Source organism: Panthera onca, chromosome C1 (assembly GCF_046562875.1).
Source record: "Panthera onca isolate mPanOnc1 chromosome C1, mPanOnc1 haplotype 2, whole genome shotgun sequence".
Classification (NCBI taxonomy): Eukaryota; Metazoa; Chordata; class Mammalia; order Carnivora; family Felidae; genus Panthera; species Panthera onca.
In genome coordinates this window covers 139,381,462-139,400,468 of record NC_138346.1, presented here as the reverse complement: position 1 = coordinate 139,400,468, position 19,007 = coordinate 139,381,462, and the positions used below count along the sequence as shown (strand labels likewise).

Here is a 19,007-nt window from a genome sequence, read left to right as displayed (position 1 = left end):
TGATTGCAAAAACAAAAGTATTGTTCATATATCCGTTCAAAAGTGGATCCAAAATAGAGATGTATGTATCATGGAAACCAAAACATAGCAAACTGAATTTGTATTTTTATGTTTTTACAAAATACACATTAAAACTTAAATACCAAAATCTTAATTTTAGCAAAGCCTGTCTATAATATTCCATTATAAGACTGAATTATAGCAAAGAAAATTCTGGTCATAAAATCAAGCCAAATAACTCATTTACTGCAGACACATTTGCAAGTCATCACCCAACAAAGATTAAGATAATTACAAGTATACACACATTCTAGAAATATTTCCCAGAAATATGAAACTACATAAATCTTTAAAGTGTATCGGTGAATGTCATGACATCAAAAATTTTTTAAAAACCATATAATTAGAAAAGCAGTATTTTATCATATTAGACATAAATCATAAATCACACGAAAATACCTGTTCTAATTCACTGTCCCATATCTTTGGCTTTCTCATTTCATTTCTGTCTTAACATCTAAGAAGTAAGAAACTACGGTTGAACATGCCTATCTCCCTATGTGTGCATTCTTAGAAAATGATCCTGAGTCTTTGGATTATTGAACTATCCTCTATTTTCTCAGGGCTGAATTTTTAAAATATTAATTTCTCAGTCTTTAAGATGTTTCTTTTAGAAAAGAAGTAATGAGAGCTGAGATAGAATTAAGTCCCAGAATTGATTGTAGTGTATTGGCTCAAGATTATAGTGAAAATGCTGGATCCTAAAAAATAAAGAGGTACTTGTTTAGATCACTGTGAGAACTACAAGGGATTATTGTCAAGCTCACACAGAAATGGGGGGGGGGGCGGGGAACAATGTAGGGGCAGAGCTAGAGCCAGAACCGAAGTCGTCATTTGTGTAGTCTATATTCTTTCCTCTCACCATTGTGTTTTTATGAAAAAAAGGAAAAGGGGAAACAGATGAAGGAAGGGAGGACTTCTGAAATTGGTTGGAAAACTTAAGGGGATTCTGATCTCAATTGTAGACTTTCTGAACTTAAGTCTAGTGGATTTGTAGAGAACTCTTGAAAATAGATGAGGAAGTCAGCTGATGTTAAATAACAAAATGTTTGTGAATCAGTTTTGGGGTATGTTATGTGTTCTGTGTTCACTCTAATACTTAAGCACATGAAAGTTTAGCCAGAGTACAAGATTGGATTTATCCAAGTCTGGCATTGAAGAATATCAAAGAAATTTAGGCTACATTGTGAAGTCAAGTCCAGGAAGAATAGAAAGGGCTAAAATAAATAAAGGACACAAGTGGATTCAGTGGTTGTATGGGGTAGAATTGAGAAAGATGGAAGAAGGAAGTTGGGAAAGGAGATTTAAATGTTAGAAATGGATGGCAAAACAAAAAGAAAAAGATGTAGCGAGAGAAGTTGCTAAAATGGATTGATGTAAAAATTATCAAAGTAGAAGTTTTAAAGAAATCGCGAGATCAGAGTGTTTGACATATCACAGGATGATAATAGGGGCTGAGAGAGGAGGAGGAATAAAGCCAGGTGCTTAAAAAGTCTATATAATGAGTGAAAATGTCCCGGTAACCTGATGGTTGTTTTGATGAGAAATGATTTCATGCAGAAGCTGTCTTAATTGATGGTGGTGGGACAGCAGTCTGAAAGAAACACTGGGTGGTGGGGTAGAATGATGAATAATACATCCTTTCTCTTTCCTTTGGGGAAGGGTTTATGGAGGTAAAAATGACTTTTTGAAAGGGTTATAAGAGAAGTTCCAAGAGGACAAAGCAAGCTTTTAATTAAAAAGTTTCTCTAAGGAACACGTTGAAAAAGAAAAATTTGATTGTTAATGATAGAAAAGAATGGATTCCAGCAGGTACAATAAGGAATTGAAGGGTAGGTTTGTAGAAGAGGAGGCATGGATTGAGGATAGAATAGCGTTTCTCATTTTTGTCAAAAGCAAAATTTTTAGTTTCAAATCAGGAAATAAAATGTTCTAAAACCTCCCTCCTCACCGAAAACCCAATACTTTATGAATTAGAAGGCCCTTCCAGTATACTGTGTTCAGTAGTATGTGAGACTTAAAACTACCAGATGTCCTAAACAGGGTAAAGAAGTAAGACCAAGAGAAATAATTTAATGGACTTTGGGTATAAATTTTAGAATGGGAAATGAAGGGATAAAACAAATTGTGCATCCTTAAAAATCATGGGTAAAATAATCCTAAGGACAAGTCAAGAGAAGCCTAAGGGGATGAGACATGACTAAATGTATTAGAGGATCTTGGAACAAAAAAGAATATTAGATGCACACCAAGGAAATCTGACAAAGTGTGGACTTCAGTTGATGATAATATATGAGTATTAGTTGATTAATTGCAATAATTACACTAACGTAAAATGTTAATGGGAAAAGGAAGTGTGCAGGTTATATAGGAACTCTGTAGAAGCTTCAGTTTTTCTGTAAATCTAAAACTGTTCTAAAATAAAAACCTTACTAAAAACCATGGATAAATTTGTAAATGATTTAAAGGAAGTTAACAAAAAGGTTAGTTTTTGGGGGCAGCTGGGTGGCTCAGTCAGTAAGCATCCGACTTCAGCTCAGGTCATGATCTTACAGTTCGTGAGTTCAAGCCCCACATCAGGCTCTGTGCTGACAGCTCAGAGCCTGGAGCCTGCTTCAGATTCTGTGTCTCCCTCTCTGCTCCTACCCCACTCACACACTGTCTCTCTCTCAAAAATAAATAAATAAATACATAAATACATAAATACATAAATATATACATAATAAATACTAAATATAAAAAATAAAAAAATAAATTAGGTTTTTTAATTCTTCTGGGCAAGATTAAGGATGTCTGTGTGACCTTAAGATAAATAAGTAATATCACTTCATCCCACTGGACTTTGAACCTGTATCATATACATGGCTGTGTGTTCATCCATTTCAGTGGTGGAAGGGTTAGTAATGTGTCAGAACTAACATGAGAAATCTATAAAATTGCTGAGTCAACTCAAAATATCTGGGTGACCCACCTGATGAAGATCACTTCATATGAAAAGGATTCTTGTTACACCTTTGTGTGGCAGTTTATGAAGCTCTTTGACATTATTTTATCCTTATAACAATCCTAGAAGTAGAATAGGCATTTTTATGTCTCATCATGAACATGTGTCAATATTTTTTTCCAGCATACCTGCTGCCATAGCTAAAGATATACAGTATTAAAAGTATTTCTACAACTAGAAATAATTTGCTGGAGCCAATGTATATAACATGTTTTATGTAATTTTTATGAAGGGGAGATTGTAAATTTGTTGATTTACAACTAGAAGTTAACATTAATATAAATATACAGAATTATTTTTCAGAATTTATCATTATGGTGTAAATAAATAGTGCATCATGAAATATTTTGTAGGTTGTTTTTATTTTTTTTATTTTTATTTTTTTTAACGTTTTATTTTTTTTATTTATTTTTGAGACCGAGAGAGAGCATGAATGGGGGAGGGTCAGAGAGAGGGAGACACAGAATCTGAAACAGGCTCCAGGCTCTGAGCTGTCAGCACAGAGCCCGACGCGGGGGTCAAACTCACGGACCGCGAGATCATGACTGAGCCGAAGTCGGCCGCTCAACTGACTGAGCCACCCAGGTGCCCCAATGTAGGTTGTTTTTAATGTGGAAGACATTTAGGTTAAACCGAAATTTTTTTTTTCCTGACTGATAGTAATTTTTCAGAGAAGAGTGTACTGAGAAATTAATTGTAGAATCTGTCGTTAGAGACTTTAAAAGTCCAGTAAAAACTCAAGACTAATTCCAGTGATTTTAGAACTATGTAAAGATGGCTTAAGTAAGCTTTTCTATCAGCATGGGGGAGGATACAGTGGAAGAGAACTACTTGCTAGTGGTATTAAAGACAGACTGCCCTCGTCTCTTAAAGTACTCTTAGGCCATACCCTGGGCTACCTAAAATGAAGAAAGATGATTTGGCAGTATCACCTGCCATAGCACAGTGGCCCAGATTGGTGATAATAAATAGAAAAGTGGGGAGACGTATATCATTTGGATAGTAGTAACAGCAGTGAAGATCTCAACAGCTTACATTCCACTTTTTGTTTCCCGTTACCTCCGTACTAGAAGGAGGTAGTTGCATCTCCTTTGAGCCCATTTTCTCACTAGAAAATTAGCAGTCTTATTTTTACCAAAGTGCAATGTTGTTTGTTAAAAGATGGCATTCCCTGGCATTTAAAAAGTCTCTCAGATCTGTCACACTAAAAAAAGACTAGACTTTTTTTTTTTTTCAATTTCCATTTTAAATTAATTTCAGTTCTCTCTTAATTCTCAGTGGTCATTTCTCCATGATAAGTCTTCATGTTTTAAATAATGTGCCACCAAGTTACTCCATTATAACATCCAGATTTCAATAAGAAATGTATTTCAAAAACCATTATGTCGTGAATGAAGTTTCTTTGAACAAATTTTCTATCACCTTTGAGTATATTGGTGAAGTTTTCATTAGATCATTGTATATTGACATTGTAGAGGTGTATTTCAGAAGAAGCTTTTTTGAAAAAATGAAATATTAAGCTTAGACTGTCATGTTTAGATTTATATATTGAATTTAGGTAGATTGATATTTTATATTTCATGAATTAATAATATTGCTTGAAATGTCAACAAGGAAAGACGAGTAATAGATGACTTCAGACTTAATCCTGGAAGTGTCAGTACTGAGTAATCTATTGCATGTCTCATTCTTGTGTGTGTGTGTGTATCCATCATGTTACAGCATTTTCTTTTTTGGAAGTGAATTCCTTTTTTTTTTTTTTTTTTTCCCCAATTCCTTATTTATTGATAACCACAGATGTACAAAGCATCATACCAAGAATACATGGCAGTGGTTCACAAAATGTTTAGAGATCTCTGGAGGCCCTCTTAGGGTGTCTAACAAAGTCCAAACTATATATCCATAACACTACTAAAATGTTGTCTTTTGACTTATTCTCACTAGCATACATTGCTTTAAAGGATAATAGAATATGTGATCATGTATACTTGTTCATTTTAAAACAGTTCTTGGCTTTAATTTCTGATATGTTAAATACAACTCATTTAAAAGCTGTTTGTATTCTTCAGTAAATTTTACGAGTGTAAAGGGGTCCTGAGACTAAAAGAACATTTTCATTGTGGGATACAAAGTTCAAGACTATTGTAGTAGATAAGTAGGAGTATTTTAATGAACAAGATGGCAGTGAAGAGTAGGGATGTACAGGGAAAATTTTTATATTAATGTTGGTAACTAATTCTTCAGTTAAATTTTTCTGGCTTAGTGGGCCCTGAAAATTGTTTCTTGTCTGGTAGAATTGAAAAACCAGAAATGTAGCTGATTTAATTTTTTGTGAAAGGAGCTGCTCTCAGATGTCTTTGATGGATTTAAAAAAAAAAAAAAAAAAAAAGTCTTTTATTCCTAAAAGGGAATTTGAGGGTTGATATTGACCTCTTCTGCATACCATGTATTTTCGATAGTATTTGTTTTGGGCCATGGACTGGATCCCATTAAGACCAAGAATCTTAACAGAATTTTAAGTTACTTTTTCCACTGAAAAGTAGCCAATTAAAGTCAGGGAAATGAAATAATTTGACAGTGTAATGCCTGCATCTGGAGTTTCTGCCAGTGTGAAATAATTGTGTTGTCAACTTTAGTTGAATGGTATGTACATTCAGCCACAGCTATCTGAAAATACTTAAGGAATACTATATTTAAAGAAAGGATGAGGGGTCACTTTCTAACAGTATTCAGAAACAAAATTACTGTTAGTGCATACCTAAGAATTGGGAATGTATCCTCATACTTGCCATTGGCAGCAAATTAAGATATCTATTGAATGTTAAATGGAAACAACCTATGAAGTGTAATCATAGGGCTATAGTATTTGACTTGGGGAAGTTTGTAACACTGTAGAATAATTGGTTAAAAAGATTCACACCGATGGATCCAAAAAGGCATCAAAGAACGAGAAGTTTCTATTTTAAAAGTAAAATGGGTGAATGGATGGAACAAGATTGGCCATAAGTTGGTAATTGGTAAACCAGTGTGATGGGTATGTGGGATTTGTTATTGTAGACTCTCTTTTCTATGTGTTGGATATTTTCCATCACAAAAAGTAGAATCTAAAAAATAAGATGGAGAAATAAAAAAGGGGGAATCTCAAAAAGTGGGCAAAAAGCACTAAAATAAGCTTATCCACAGAAAGATTGAGAAAAATATCTTTCCACTGTTGGAGTGCTTAGAAGAGATACAAAGAAATTGGAGGGAAAAATTAGAAGTCAGAAACTGAAGAGATTAAGAATTGTGAATCTTAACCTTTTAGACTGTCAGTGAAAGGCCATCATAGTTTCTATAACGTAAAAAGACTTAAAAAAAAAAAAAAAAAAACTTGGCTAAAATATTGAGAGATCTGAAACCAAAGGCAACAGCACATCCTTATGACATAGACAAGAAGGCTGATGGAAAGAGAAAAGAAGAAATAAAACATGAACTTTTGGGACAACAGTACAAAGGGCCGTTTTGATCCAGGTATGTCACGGATTAACTTCATGTAGGTTGGATGTTTCCTTTTTCATGGGAAGAATAAAAGTAACATACAATTTACTTCATTAGTGAACTAATATGTATTGAGGAATCAGCTGGTATGTAAGAATTTCAGGGATGAAAGGATTTAGAGTTCATTCTTTTAATTGGAACGTGGATAAAAGATGCTGAGACAAAAGAGAATTCTCTCTAGAGTGAAGACTGGCATATCTTAAAGATGATAGAACAACAGTAAGACTGGAAAATAGAACAATAGAAATGAGAAGGAAATGTTAAAACTGGTAGGCAAAATGTGGGAAAATACTGAAGGAGAAAGCCTGTGTGGATACGGTGACGTTTTCTTATTCCTTCTACTGGGGAAATGTGTTTGAGAAATTTGTTGTGTTCATTATGACTACTTGAGTATGGAATTAAGGCAAACAAACTTCTGTAAGATTTTCTTTAAGTCATTTGAATGAATTAAATAATGATGTTCAGGGTGATAGGTCTCCAAGAACTGAAGGACTGACTTACTGTTTGTTTCATAAACTGTAGCTGTCTGGTTTCAAGTATGAGTTTATGAAGATGATAGCACTTGTAGAAAAAAGTGTGAGTTACTGTTTTGTTGAAGATGATATTTATTTTAGATGTGGCTTCTTGCTATAAACCGTGGAAGTGAATCTTTCAAATCTCTGATTTAGAAATATTACATCCTTTATGCTTTGTTTGCTTTTTCATAGGAGATGGAATATGGTATATTTAATTTTTTAACATACAGGTATGTACCTTAGCCCTAATATTTAATGATTTCATTGAAACCAGTTAATTTTCTCTGATGCATTATCAGTAAACCATTTTTCTAAATGTTATACAAATTAACTTTCAGGAACCATTTGGAATGGTCAGCCGTAAGCCATGCAGCCATCGTGCTTAAATTGGTTTTTGTAAACGACTTGTGTGTGTTTCGTAAAATATGCTTTATTTTAAAATTAGGGCTTCCTGTTGCAGCTGTTCCAGGAGCTCTGAGTCCTTTGGCTATTCCAAATGCTGCTGCAGCAGCTGCTGCAGCTGCTGCTGGCCGAGTGGGTATGCCTGGAGTCTCAGCTGGTGGCAATACAGTCCTGTTGGTTAGCAATTTAAATGAAGAGGTTAGTAAAATAATTTTGTAATGTTTATTCTTTAACTCCATTTCATTTGTGAAAGTTTCTCATGTTTATTTCATTTTGCACTTGCCTTTCTTTTTATGTACATTCATTAGTCAAAGTATTTTCTGTACGTTTCTATTTCTGAATAAAATCTATGTATTTGTTTAGGTAATATTTCCCTAGGCAGTCATATCTCTTTATATATATATATTATTATTATTATTATTATTATTATATTATTATTTTAACCTAACTACCTATTTTTCCTAAGAAAAATATGGTGAAGTACTGTAGTATGGCTTTTTCTTTCTGTTGTTCTCAAAGGCAAATGTGATCTAATTTGCAGATTTAACTGTAAAACAATTTTGTTCTTTGCCTTTTCTAATTATTTGCTTGTTCATTTCATGCTTATGTGTCATTGCATTTTTTTAAATCTTATTTTATGTGAACTACTCTAATACATTTTTCTTTGAAGGTTCTTCCAAAGATCTTGACGAGGCACTCTTCCAGTCTTTCTTAGTAATTTTTTCTTTGCAGTTATTAGTCATTGTCTTCTAAAAATATTTTTCAACTTTATTCCCCCTCCCCCTTGTTAAATAAAATTTATTGCTGAGTTATTTTCTTTAGTTGTACATTTTATGTCTGGTATATTTTATTTTGATTGCTATGAAAGCTGGTATGAAATGTGGGAAGCTCAGTGTATCAGTTTACAATGTCTAATTTGAATATTTGTTTCATTTTTAATTGGCCTCTGTTAATACGAACATTAAGCTTATTTTATCATTTGATACTATTGTCATTCACAGTTCTGCATGCTAAAATGTTTGAATCAGAGTGCCTTTGTTTTTCTTTTAAGAATTTTGCCTGCATTTCATAACCAGCCATGCTTATGCAGTTAAAGTTCAAAGTTTAAAATTCCTGTGCATGCTTTCCTTCCCTATGTTGAGATGAAATGCTGTAATTTACTCTTTGATATAGATGTACTTTACCCATATTTGTCTTGGATGACTACATTTTACTCAGTTTTTCTTGTACAGTACATAAACCAACCATTTTCTGACCAAATTCCTGCATTTCCTATGTACTGACCTATATTTTATTTTTTTTTTGTTCCCCAATTCCTTATTTTTTTCTTCTGCATTGCTGTTTCCCTTCCCCATTTCATCCTTTTCCCTGTGTGTTCACCTTCCCTTTCCTTGTCTTTTCCCAAATGCCCATTCCCTTCCCTGTCTTATCCTTTATTTTCCTTGTCCTTGTCTTCATTCCCTGTCTCCATTCCCTATGTTCATGCTTCTGTGCTTGAACAAATGTTCCTCGGACCAACTTGCCCCAATTAACCGCCTTGAACCATGATCCATGACCACCTCACCATTCTGCGGGAACCACCCTTCGTTATGGATGATCTGTTCATCTCCGCTCTTCCTCGACTCTTCTCTCTTCTTGTCTTACGCTGCTTGCTCTTCTCTCCTTCTAAAGATGGTTACGCCCCAAAGTCTGTTTACCCTCTTCGGTATGTTATTGTTAGCACTATACTTTTATTATTGATTTGATTTTTGTTTCACCTTAATTCTTATTTGTAGCTAGCACTTTGGCTTAAAGTTGAATAGTAAATCTTTTGCTATTTTTCTTTGCTATTTAAAACTCTCCATAGACACAAAATTTGTTTTAATGCATGCTGATTTATTTTGCATGGTCTTTAATTTAATATCATTCACATAGCTTTGAGGGTTTATCAAAAATTATTCTTTTCAAAATTCACTGTTCAAAATCTTGATCTTCTTTATTCATTTGTGAGAATGATGAGTTTGAATGAGTGATCATGTTGATGTCTGAATGTTTCATTAATATGTCAGAAAGATAATCTTCAGCTGACTTGCATGTAACATTAATTCCATTTTTGGATTACCTCTCTGTGGCTCCAAAAAAGGTGTTTATGGAGATGTGCAGCGTGTGAAGATTTTGTACAATAAGAAAGACAGTGCTCTGATACAGATGGCTGATGGAAACCAATCACAGCTTGGTAAGGTTAAACAGTTACCCATACGTCTATAAATCTGAATCTGTTAATAAAATCAAACCCCTTTATGGCAGTAAGAACCTTTATTTACTCATTCATTCATTCATTTATTTATTTATTATTTTGGATAGCCAAGGCTCAAAATGGCACGTTAACTTTCGTATTTTAATGCGAGTCATTATACATGATGAATATGTTTGTGGTTGTCTGCTGTCCTCTTACCATTCCTCAAGTACAATCCAGTGGAAAAAGGTTTAGGCTCCAGAATTGCAATAATAATTTCACATAAGAATTATGACATTTGTATTAAAGATCCCTAGTGTTTTTCATTCCTACTTATTCCCTGTGATAGAAGTTAACTGCTAGGCTAAATATAGTCCATGGAGTCCTGATTAATGTGGTGTTATCTTAATTCTCCTAGATTTTTGCTAAACTTAATAATAGAAAGAGTCACATGGAAAACGTATTTTAGGGGTACTGGGTTTTTACAAAATGAAAACCTTGTGCCACATACAATACACCATTGTTAATCCCTTTTGGAATCTTAAAATGTACTGTAGTCAAATTACACTTACATTCTTAACTTAGGTAAGTATTTTAATTAAATTAATACATCATTTGCCTTCATACACAAAGTCAGATCACATAAATCTGGAATACAACTACACATTCACAGTGTGAGAAGACTGTAAATATCAGTATGATCTTTAGCTTGTAATTCTGTTCATTGACATTCGGTGCCTCAGGTTGGTTGTTTTCACGTTGTTAATTTCGAAATTTGTCACTTATGACGTAAGGACTAGTGTATTTTTGCTCTTATGCCCAGTGAAGGTCATAAACTTGAAGATGACATATGCACCTTTTGGCATTTGGTATCAGAAGTAAATTTGAATTTTATTATTTCTTACCAGCTTTCATGGTAGCTCAGACAACGTATAAAACTAGACCTCTGGCTCTCTGCTCTTTAAAATGGAGATACCCATCTTTAATGAAAGATGTATAAAAAAGTGCTAATCAAGTTCTGGGTGTCCTTGTAAATCTTTTTTTCTCCCTCTGCTGTGTATACTTCTGTACTCTGGTAAGGGTAGTCATGGCCATTGCTTTTATGTACATTGTAAGTAGCATTTAAAAAAACATTTCTCAAGTGTTTTATTTGTTTCTCATCACTGTGTGAGCTGTGGATGACATTACCCTCATGTAAAGGATTTACAGTTATCATGGTTAAGAAGTACCTCAGGTAGAATTTAATCAAATTCTTCTGGATATTTTATATATATAATGACTATTTTAAGTAAGTGGCATTTTAGTTTTTACTATACTTACATCAGTTTGTGCTGCTAAAACAATACCACAGAGTGGCTTAAACAACAGAAATTTTTTTTCTCAGGTGCCAGTAGATTGAGTTTCTGATAAGGGCTTTCTTCCTGGCTTGCAAATGGCCACCTTCCCCGCATCTCCTCACATAGCCTTTCCTCTGAGCTCTCTGGGTTTCTCTTCCTCTTCTTCTAAGGACACTGGTCTTACTGGATGAGGGCCTCATCCTTGTGACCTTATTTAACCTTCACTATCTCCTTAGAGGTTCAGTATATGAATTTTGGGAGAATACAGCTCAGTGCGTAACAGTACTTCTATTTTACTAGAGCCTTGACTGTCTAATAGCATGATTTGTAGTTTTTAAACCATATGTAATAGCAAATAATTTATTTTTTCTCATTGCTTTTAGGGTAGATTTTGAAGTATATGACCAGAAAAATATGTATTCACACCATTAATGCCTTTAAAATTCACACCCACATACTCAAATCCCACAGAAAACTAAGGTGTGCTGTTGAAAAAAATTAGAATAAAAAATTTAGTATGTTTTGGGGCCCTGTTCTCCCTTTGGTTTTCATAGGACTCTATTTGAAAATACTCATTGTTTTATGGTATAGGCAGATATATATTTAAAAAAAAATTTTTTTTAACATTTATTTATTTTTGAGACAGAGAGAGACAGAGCATGAGCAGGGGAGGGTCAGAGAGAGAGGGAGACACAGAATCCGAAACAGGCTCCAGGCTTTGAGCTGTCAGCCCAGAGCCCGATGCGGGGCTCGAACTCATGGACCGCGAGATGATGACCTGAGCCGAAGTCGGACACCCAACCGACTGAACCACCCAGGCGCCCCTAGGCAGATATTTTTATGTTTAGGAAGTAGTATGGGGGAAATAAAGAACATTAAGAGATAGTAGTGTTTAAATGTGAACGAGATTGCTACAAATCTCAGAGGCCATGCTAAATCATTTTAGACCAGAGTTTTAAAATTTGCAAACTTTAAGGTGTTTCTTTAATAATCTTTCTACCATGGCTTTCTACCATGGCTTATTTAATTTAGCCTTTTCTTAAATTGTTGTTTTAAGAGTAACATATTATCCTAAATGAACTTTAACAGAATTTTAACAAAATACCAAAGAGTATTTTTATATAAGTGCCATCTCAAAAGTAAACTTACTTATTAGTTCTTTATAACAGACCTTTAGCCACTATATTACATCTGTCAAAGTGTGCTGTAAAGTGCGTGGAAATCCTGTAACTCTAGTGTTAATGATATTTGAGCAATTTTTAAGTGTGTGTCTATATTGGCTTTCACAGAGGAACCGTCACGCATAGTGAAGAACTCTAAGTCACACTTGGAGGTATTGCCGAGATTTCAAGAGATTCCCCCCATCCAGTGGAGGGAAATAGCAAATGGTATGGAGTATAATGGGGGAAAATATAAATTTTAAAATTATGATAGAATCTAAGTCCCTATACATCAGTAATAACAACAACAACAAATGTAAAGTAGTAAATGCATCAGTCGAAAGGCAGGTCGTCAGATCTGATTTTTAAAAAGTTCTTTACAAGAAGCATATAAAGCACAAGAATGTGGAAAATTTGAAAGTAAAGGGATATAGAAAAGATAGATTAATTTAGATCACCAGGAAAATAAAACAGTTTTATGTGGGTGTGCCCCTAATGAAATATCCTCAAAATATGTAAATCATAAATGAATAGAACTGGAGGAAGAATTGAGCAAATCTTCCATCACAGAGATGTCAACACACCTTTCTGAATTATTTCAGGCATACAAAATGATCAACAAGGATACAAATGGTACAACACAAATGACACATGTATAGAATTATACATGTAACACATTCTTTTTAAGTACATAGGGAACATTACTAAAGCAGCCCTCCATAAGGCAAAGAGGAAGTATCATGTAGACCATATTCACTGTTGCACAGTCAAGTTAGAGCTAGTAACAAAAAGATAACTTATATTTCCCAGTATTTCATGGATCAAAGAAGTTACTTTAATAAGAATTTAGAATACTTAAAAACTAAAATAATGAAACTACTGTACTAAAATTAGGTATGTGTAGTACAGTGAAAGCAGTGTTGTGACAGGTTAACTTTAAGAATGATGGTGTAAACCCAAGGAAAGAAGAAGATAAAGACCAGACTAGAAATCACTGGTATAGAAGACAGTTGAGAAGAAGAAAGAAAAGCTAGAAGCTGGGTTTTTGAATAGATTAATAAAATAGACAAGTAGATGTTAAGATTCATTTTTTGGAATAATGAGAGAGGCAACACACCTAAGTTTTTTGAATTATAAAGGGTATAATTGTTGACATAGCTCCATTTCCACATATAAACTCGTCCTGTAGCTATATATATATATATATTTTAACCATCTTCTCATTGTTCATTGATATCTTCTTCAGAGATTAAGGGAAAAGTAGAAAATTATACTCAACCCAAAGTGCCATTTCCACTGTGCGACATTGGCTTTTTTCTCTTTTATCGTTAATTGATTGTTTTGTCCATTTATGCCATATTTCTTGTAACAGGCTTCAAGTTATCAGAGTCCCAATATTTAAACTTGATTCATCTTAAATTAGTAATTCAAGTACTCTTCTGCTTTTTGCTTAATCATTATGTATGCCTTAGTATTTGACAAGGTTTTCTTTTCTTTTTTTTTTTGAATACTTAAAAACCCTGGTACTCTACCCCTCAACTTCGGCCCTCATCCACTTCATATTACTTCATATTCTTTTGTCAGGTCAGCTGACTTGACATACTTCTCATTACCTGACTACTTCTAGAGATAGCTTTTTGGTTTTTTTGCTTTATTTTAATCCCATTAGTCTATTATCCATCTCCTCTTGGTGCAGGTGCTATTCCTAGAACTTTTTATTGTTTTCTTATATCTGCTCTTCAGTATCTCAAAGCTCAGCTGTTTATGCCGTCTTTTCATGACTTTTTGAAGATGAACAAAGATAGCTTTCTTATAACAACCTTAGTCTGCTTCTTTACACCACTTCATTCCCAGATTCATTCCTTATAACCCATGCCTTATATGATGTAGTAGCACTTTTTCATAAGCAAAGTACTGTTCACTTAAAACAATAGAATTCTAGAACTTTGAAAATATTTTATAATTCAAATAAGTTTTATAAAAGGAGTTTATGTACCATCTCTGAATAATGCAGTTGATTTTGTAAGTGAAAATTTAGAAGTATATGTGAAATGCAGTAAAACAAGTGAGAAAGAATTCAGGCCTGAGATTTTTCTTTTTTTCTGTTGGCCTCGGTTGCAAATCTAAAGAAAATTACAAATACATAACACTACAGTAAAAGAATTGGGAAGAGTAAACTTGTTTTTACAAATTAGGGAAGCTGTAAGTGAAATAAGAATTTACTTTTGAATCTTTTCTGAATGGTACCTTAACACTTCTACAGCATTTTCCTTTTCAGAACTGTTTTATGTTTAACTGGTTTATATTCTATGTGAGTAAGTAGGAAAAGATGCTTGGATTTAATAAATTGTGCATTTCTCTGGTGTCAGATTGTGTACGTACTGTTGTGAGTAGGATTTTGTCCTCATTTCCCTTTTCTTCCACCTTGCCTTTATCTCTCTGCTGTTAATACACATACTTGGAGTAGTCAAATCAGACCTTCATTTTAAAGTATATGACTTATAAAATGGTCGTAAGTTGTTGTGACTAGTGAGTAAAACATAAAACATGTAACTTATCTGTAACCTCAGACCAGTTTGCTTAGTTTAAAAATAACCCAACTGCTACCGCAGAAAGTAGGTATGTAATAATGTTCTGTGTTAGGCACTGTGCTGTGTGCTGGGATAGAGACCGGGGTTCCTACCTTCATGTCCTTTGCAGTCGGAAGGAGGAGGAGTTAGATAATTAAATTGTGATGAATTTAAGAAGAAGAAAATCGAGTGCTGCATGGGGAATATGAACCTTTCCAGAGAAGAACAGTGAGAAAGACTAGGAGGGATAATGACCAGATGAAAAATTATTGTAGCTAGAACAACATGCACACAGGGCTAAAAGGTAAGAAAAACTGGCACTTCAAGGAAGATAGGGTTTTGTATAGCTGGAGGGTAAAGTTCAAAGTTCCATGAGGGGTGAGATGGTTCTTGTCTTACCACTTGATTCTCAGCACTAACAAAGTAATTGGTTTTGTATATCATCAATAAATATGTTCAGAGATGCTGGGGAGATCAGGATATAGTCCAAATTCATTTCTTTAACATGGCTTTATACCTTTCCTAGTCTGACCCTAAGGATTTTAGGGTCAGGTAATAACATGAGATTTGCAATTTATAGAGGTCATCCAGCTGCTCTTTGGAATAAGATGCATTTGAAAAAAAGTAGGGAAAAATCCAACAGGAAGACAAATTGGGAGACAGAGTTAGCAGATCAAAAAATTGTGACTGAAAAGTAGAGAATTGAGAGATAATTAGGAAGAAAAGATTATCATAGGACTTGGCAGTTAGGTTATGGGGCAGGAGAGAGAAGTTGTTACAGATGAGTACTAAGTTTCTTTCTGTGGCATCTAAGTATATGATTTATCAGGATTGGCAAGGAAGAGAAGATTCATAATGAGGATTTTCATTCTGTGAAAGAGGCTGGCTTTTTTGCCAAAATGGTCTAGGGCAAATAAATTTAAATCATCTTGTCACCAGTGACTGTTGAAAACTCAAGATTTATTTAAAAATCATGGGGCGCCTGGGTGGCTCAGTAGGTTAAGTGTCCAAGTCTTGGTTTTGATTCAGGTTGTGATCTCACGGTTCGTGAGTCTCAGCCCCTCACTGTCAGCATGGAGCCAGCCTCTCTTTGCCCCTCACCCTTTCATGTTCTCTCTCAACATAAATAAGCTTAACCAAAAAAAAAAAAAAAAAAAAAAGATTTATTTAAAAATCATATAATTCAGTTATTTCAGCTATTCCAAAAGAAGAATTCTTTTTGTTTTGAACTTTGTTAATATTGTTTTTTAATAGGCATTTTTTTTTCGTTTTATAGCCATGAACCATCTTAATGGACAGAAAATGTATGGCAAAATTATTCGTGTTACTCTGTCTAAACATCAGACTGTACAACTACCTCGAGAGGGACTTGATGATCAAGGGCTAACAAAGGATTTTGGTAATTCCCCATTGCATCGTTTTAAGAAACCTGGATCCAAAAATTTTCAGAACATTTTTCCTCCTTCTGCAACCCTACACCTATCCAATATCCCGTAAGTATTAAAGCTGGAGATTTTTAAATGGGTATACATTTTAGAAATAAAATTTGAAAATTATTATTAATCTTTACTTTTTTCCATCCAATTTTTCTAGTCCTTCAGTAGCAGAAGAGGATCTACGAACACTGTTTGCTAACACTGGGGGCACTGTGAAAGCATTTAAATTTTTTCAGTAAGCAAGCTTTCTTATCTTTAAATTAGTGACTTGATAGAAGTTAAAAGTTTTCTTCAAGTAGTTTTTATTCTTTTTGTTTATGGAAATTTTTGATTCTGTAGTGGGCAAAAATTCAAGTATTTAAGCCCTTCCTAATTTTTATGAAGTATCTAATTTTATAATTTTGTTTCAGAAGAGATCACAAAATGGCTCTTCTTCAGATGGCAACAGTGGAAGAAGCTATCCAGGCCTTGATTGATCTTCATAATTATAACCTTGGTGAAAACCATCATCTGAGAGTGTCTTTCTCCAAGTCAACAATTTAAAAAGGGGGAGGTGAAGATGGAGGGTGTATCACATTGTTTGGTGTCATCACCTATTGACTGTTCAGAAAAGTGGGGACCAGAGTTTGATTTTTTTTTTTGTTTCCTTTTTTTTTTTTTTTCATGCTGTTATCATTCCTTGGTTATAAAATGAAATGGCATACATAAAGGCAGAGTGTTAACTGCTATATTTCATCTGTTCTATAGGGAAGCCATTTTTATTGTCTGTTTAAATTTTTAGTTTAATTATACTTTCCTTTTTCAACTTAGTTGACATACGTGCCTTAAAAAGGAAAACTAGTGTTGCTATTGTGCATTTACTAGGAAAAAGGAATTGGTTGTCTAGGGCACATTGTTACATGGGAATTACCATATGTTTAGGCAGGGGTGTGTAAAAAGGTTAAGTTTTTGTTTCTCCTGCTTGGAACTTATTTTGAATTATTGGCTTGTCACATTTCTTTCTATTTACTCAAATAAGATACATGATACTGAGAGAATTAAAGCAGCATTTTTTAGTTTTTACTACCTTAGGCTTTATTGCTTTAAAAAAACATTGGCCTTTTGTATCTCACAATTCTGGTCTAGATTCAGTTATGAATGTAGGCATTAGTTAAAATTAACAAGATGCAGAGTATTAATTTCTTAAGACAACAAAGTGATTTCTGTAAGTTTGAGCCCTATGTGGAAAGCATTGTGGAATCTTAACCTTTTTGTACACACTCTTGTGGGACGTATCATATAAATGTCAGCACTAAGTAATGTCTTGTTTGTGGCTGAATATTTTTCGTAGATGTTTTTGAAGTTGACATGACTTACGTGCATTTAAATATATATTGCCATCCTTAGTTTGTAATTAAGATTTGGAATATGGTTGTGGATTTCTGAGCATGTGCAGACTGGTCTAGCTAGTTCAGGAACTGGTGCATGTATTTTTCAAAGATAAAGAAAGTGTACTGCGAAAATTTGCAGGAAGATTAATTTTGTGGCAGTTTTCTAAAACTGACAACCAGGTGGGACCAAAGTTTATGTGCCTTTAGTCTTAATTTACCTTGCATTGTAATATTCAGTTTTAATAAATCTTCAAAATATTTTGTATTTAGGAATAGATCTGACTTTAATAAAAACATGGCTCAGAATCTACAGGTCAAATTAATTTGAACAGTTCTTGTCAATCTGAATTGTTGATTCTGTTTAAATGACCAATACTTTTTGAAATTGATGTACTTAGTTTCAAGATTCATAGATTCTGTTATCTATGTAGACAGAATGGTCATGTATATTTTCTATTAGTTGAGTTTTTACATCTTTAGAAATGTAAAATTCAGTATAGTTTGAAAGCGGCACAATTAAAAATTAATTTTCTAACAAAGTTGGGAGGTTTGATGGTTGTTTAATTTCCTTTTGTGTGTACTCTGCTTACCTCTGTAGCATGCTCAATAAACACTTCTGTAGCTCTGTATTCACCTTTTCTGTCTTTCTCTGCTGCCTTTTCTCTCTCCTCTTCTTTGTTTTCACTCCACTGTGCTTCTGAATTCATGTTTATTCTCTGCCAGGGTGGGAAAGGAGTAATAATATTACAATTCTATGGCTTTATACCATAAATAAATCTAGATGCTGTGAAAATATACCAGCTGTTTTTTTTTTTTTTTTTTTTTTTTTAATTTAAAAGATAGTAACTGCTTTTCAGGAGGACACCTATTAAACATTTCCCACCCTGTTATAATCTGCTTTAAAGACATAACTTTTATTATTGTATCTTGTTAATTCTCTCTATCTCTTTTGTTGTTGTTGTTTTTTTTCCAGTAGATTTATGCACTACTAGACCTTTTGGATTTGCCATGCTCTCTCGCTGCAGTTTCATCTCTCATCTTTTGTGTCTGCTAAAGATTTCCTACTAATTTTAGATTACCTTGTGAGATTTTAACAAAAGGTACTAGATGTTGTTGGGAAAAACAGTAACATATAGTCTACTTTTGCCCGGTTATTTAAAAACTTCAGGGTAATTTGTGATGTTACAATTTTCACTTTTTAAAGGAGTCCAGTTAGGGTGCTATTTGTATTACCCAGTATATTTTTGGCCACTTTTAAAAAGTAGGTATGTTGGTGTCGGGTAACTTTGGAGTTATACATTTTGCATAGAAAGTGAGAATTAATGCAAAACTCCTACTTTAGGAGAATAAACAACAATTGGAGTAGGAGGTAACTTTAAATGTGCTATATTAATACAACAA

At 33.8% G+C, this 19,007-nt stretch overlaps 1 protein-coding gene across 6 annotated transcripts in view; it reads left to right on the top strand.

Annotated features, from left to right (window-relative positions):
- Positions 1 to 18,235, top strand: part of PTBP2 (polypyrimidine tract binding protein 2) — an 81,637-nt gene extending 63,402 nt beyond the window's left edge. For 3 of the 6 annotated variants that reach the window (XM_060621632.3, XM_060621637.3, XM_060621638.3), the window contains 6 exons: positions 7,562 to 7,716; positions 9,190 to 9,223; positions 9,641 to 9,733; positions 16,077 to 16,293; positions 16,394 to 16,471; positions 16,647 to 18,235. In XM_060621632.3, coding sequence (XP_060477615.1) covers positions 7,562 to 7,716; positions 9,190 to 9,223; positions 9,641 to 9,733; positions 16,077 to 16,293; positions 16,394 to 16,471; positions 16,647 to 16,779 — 710 coding nt within the window. In that variant the 3' untranslated portion in view covers positions 16,780 to 18,235. The remainder of the gene's footprint in view (positions 1 to 7,561; positions 7,717 to 9,189; positions 9,224 to 9,640; positions 9,734 to 16,076; positions 16,294 to 16,393; positions 16,472 to 16,646) is intronic. The other 3 variants (XM_060621635.3, XM_060621634.3, XM_060621633.3) reach the window with 3 other exon arrangements.
- Positions 18,236 to 19,007: the final 772 nt, after the last annotated feature.